We start from the raw sequence: 3,103 nt of genomic DNA, 5'->3' as shown, positions 1-3,103 counted from the left end.
TGGGCCCCCCGGGCCCACGCCGCCTGTCACCAACCCCTCCCCGGTCCTTTCCTGCCAGGCATTTTCCAGCCACTTGTCCCACACCTGGAGCGGTGCTGGGGGTTGTTGTGGCCCACGGGCAGGACCCAGCGCTTGGCCTTGTTGCCCCTCACGCAGTGGACTCGGCCCGTGGATCCAGCCTGTCCCCCTCAGGTCACTGATCCCCCTCAGGTCACCTGATCAAGGCATTAAATATGACCGAACCTCCGGGCCCAGCTGTCATTTGGACAAGACCTCCGAGACCTCTTAAGGTCCCTGGTGGCTGTAATCAAAAATGGGACATGGGGAAGGGACAAGCTTTAAGAAGGGGAATTAAAAACAGTCAATAAGATCTGCGCAGCCCCTGTTCTCCAAAATCCCAGCAGCCTGTGTCACGTAAGGGGGCTTACGCTTGGCAGATGTGGTAGTACTTCTCATCCTGGACACCGTCCTGAATGGGCACGTTCACGCTGTAATAGCGACCCTTCCCCAGGCCAACGTCCGACACGTCCCCGGTGCCTGGGAAGCAAACACCCACGGTCAATCCCGAAGGACGGGAGCAGCGGCAGCAGCAATGCGCAGGATGGCTCGGGGGGAGCAGAGAGCCAGCGCCCCACCGGCACGCCGACGCACAAGTTCACTTGCCACCACCGGTAAGGGAGGGGGTGAACGGGGCTGGTTCTTGCCCTCTGCCCAAGCCTGTCACGCAGCTTTCAAGGGCCACAGGCGGCCACCCAGCAGCGGCTCTGCCCAGAGCGTGGCCCCTTCTTTCCCTCTCCTGGGTCCACAGGAGAGGCTGCTCTGCTGCTCGGGGGGGCCTCGTCAGCAACGCATGAACTGAACCCGCACAAACCTCACAGCTTCAACTTGCCTGGGAAAAATCCTGGCGAGAACTTGTGCAGAGAAACAGTCATGACTTTCGAGGTGAAGCTAAAGGCATCTTCAACTCCTACCGAAAGGGAAGGGAAAACAGCTCACACATCATCCCAGACATGACAGAGTCTAATCAGGGAAATGAGCCACCCAATAGACACGGGACAGCGAGGCGAACAGAGCAGGAACAGGGTGAACGAAGCAGACCCAGACGTGGCGCAGTAACTCCCTCAGTCAACAGAGACCCAAATCCAACTGCAGCAAAGGCCACAACCGGAACGACTGGCAGGACCCTGAACGGCTCTCAGCACCGCAGCTCGGCGCCCATGGGAGCAGCACCCACCTGCACCGCTCGGCCTGCATGGGAGCTGAGTGGGGCCGCCCCGGCCAGAGCTTGGCTCGGGTTGGAGCCAGAGCTACCAGGCCTGCTGGCTCCCGTCAGCGCCGCTGTGGCTCAGCATGCCTCTGCTTACGGGAAATGCTTTTTAAATGAACATGTTGACATAGTGCAATAGTAGGGTGGGGAGGGAAAAAGAAGTAACGGGAAACTTAATAGAAACCAAATGTGCAGGGAAAACAGAGCAAAATGGAACACACCATAAGATTTAGGAAAGCAGGAAATGTTAAACGGTGTTGAAGTAACGTCCCCAAAGGAGAGCAGCTCAGCAGGGCCAGCTCCAGCTGCGCACTCAGAGCACCACCCCCTTCAGTGCCGCGTAGTGCGGCCTGCTCCCCGCTCGTGCTGGGATGGGGGCCAGGGACCAGGGCATGTCCTCGCTGGAGAGCCACTGGCACGGGAGATTACTGGAATGGGAACATACTGTTTCCTGCTTTGGGTACAAGACTGCTGCCCAGACCCTCAAGAGAGCTCCGAGGAGCAGCACAGGGCACTCCATCAAGGGAACCGGAGGGCGCTGAACACTGGCAAAGCCCCAGCTTTTGCAGCAGGCAAAGCCCTGCTGCCCCCACAGGCTTTGACTCCTCCCATTCCTCCCGGGTCCGCGTGGTTGCGCTGCCTGCAGCCTGCGCTGGGCCTTACCATCCCCGTGATGCAAATCCAAATCGATATAAAGGACACGGTCAAACTTCTGGCGCAGCCGCAGGATCCCCAGGACGGCGTCGTTCAGATAACAGAAGCCAGAAGCTTCGTCTCTGTGAAAACAACGTCCGTGAGGCCAAACACGGGCAGCGCAATCGGTGCCGATCTCAGCGCTGTCACTTTTACTCCACGAGTCTGCACCTCGCAGGACACAGGGGAGGATGAAGAGCCCAGCCACGGCCCAGCAGCCACCCAGGGATGGGGCAGGAGCCGCTCAAGGCACAGCCAGGGAGCAGGACACAACTGCTTGTGCCAGTCGCTTCTCAACCCTGGGCTGCTGGCAGCTGGCAAAGCGTCAGCCAGCTCTGCCGCAGAGGCCCTGACCGGCGGGGGCTGCGCAGGGCATCCCCAGCCATCGCACTGTTGCACAAACGTCAGCCGAGAGATGTCAGAGAACGTCGAAGCCACTTGGCTCAAACCACTGCCTGCTGTACACCCTCTCCCTCTGTGGCAGGAGGGGGGCACCCTGGACCCGTGCAGGCAGCCACTGCATCCCTGCTGTCTGGGTCACCATTCCCAGGGAAGTCCTGGCAGCGAAAGGCAGGTCCAAGGCAGTCACAACACCACTGCTCTGTTCCAAGGCCTCGGGGGATGAAGGTTAAGTCTCCCCCCAAAGCAACACTCTCCCTTCCTTCCCAGCAAAACGCAAACCGGATGCCCCACCCGCAGCCCCTGCAGTGCAGCCCCTGGGCTCTGCCAGCAGAGCCCCAGCAGCTAAGCAGAGATGTTGCAGGGAACAAGGGAGCAGCTTCCATATTGCTGGCACCAAAGGAACACAAGAGTTTCTCAATCGCTGCTCCACACTCACTTCCAAGTCAGGTTGCTGCCACCGCCCGGCACTCTGCCGCACGTGCTCCTCAGTCGGCCCCGGACAGCTGATTTGACCCAGAGTGCCTTCCCAGGATCAAATGACGCCAGGATCTATGATTACACCTCTAGGAAATGCTTCTTGGCCTCCAAGCGCAGCACATGGCTCATTCCAACACTCCCCGGCTTGGCAAATGGCTGGGAAGGGCCAGGAGCAGGCACAGGGCAGAACTGTACTCCTCCCGCTCCCCGCACATGACACAGAGCACGGATACTTCCCAGCGACTCTGTTCGTTCACAGTGATG

General features: G+C 59.7%; 1 protein-coding gene across 1 annotated transcript in view; it reads right to left on the bottom strand.

The window, feature by feature from the left end:
• HDAC8 (histone deacetylase 8) overlaps positions 1 to 3,103 on the bottom strand; it is a 15,617-nt gene that overhangs the window by 7,797 nt on the left and 4,717 nt on the right. The window contains 3 exon segments of the mRNA XM_010150713.1: positions 429 to 537; positions 890 to 967; positions 1,931 to 2,043. Coding sequence (XP_010149015.1) covers positions 429 to 537; positions 890 to 967; positions 1,931 to 2,043 — 300 coding nt within the window.

This window comes from Eurypyga helias, unplaced genomic scaffold (genome assembly GCF_000690775.1).
Source record: "Eurypyga helias isolate BGI_N326 unplaced genomic scaffold, ASM69077v1 scaffold23494, whole genome shotgun sequence".
NCBI lineage: Eukaryota > Metazoa > Chordata > Aves > Eurypygiformes > Eurypygidae > Eurypyga > Eurypyga helias.
This window is presented reverse-complemented; position numbering and strand designations above follow the sequence as displayed.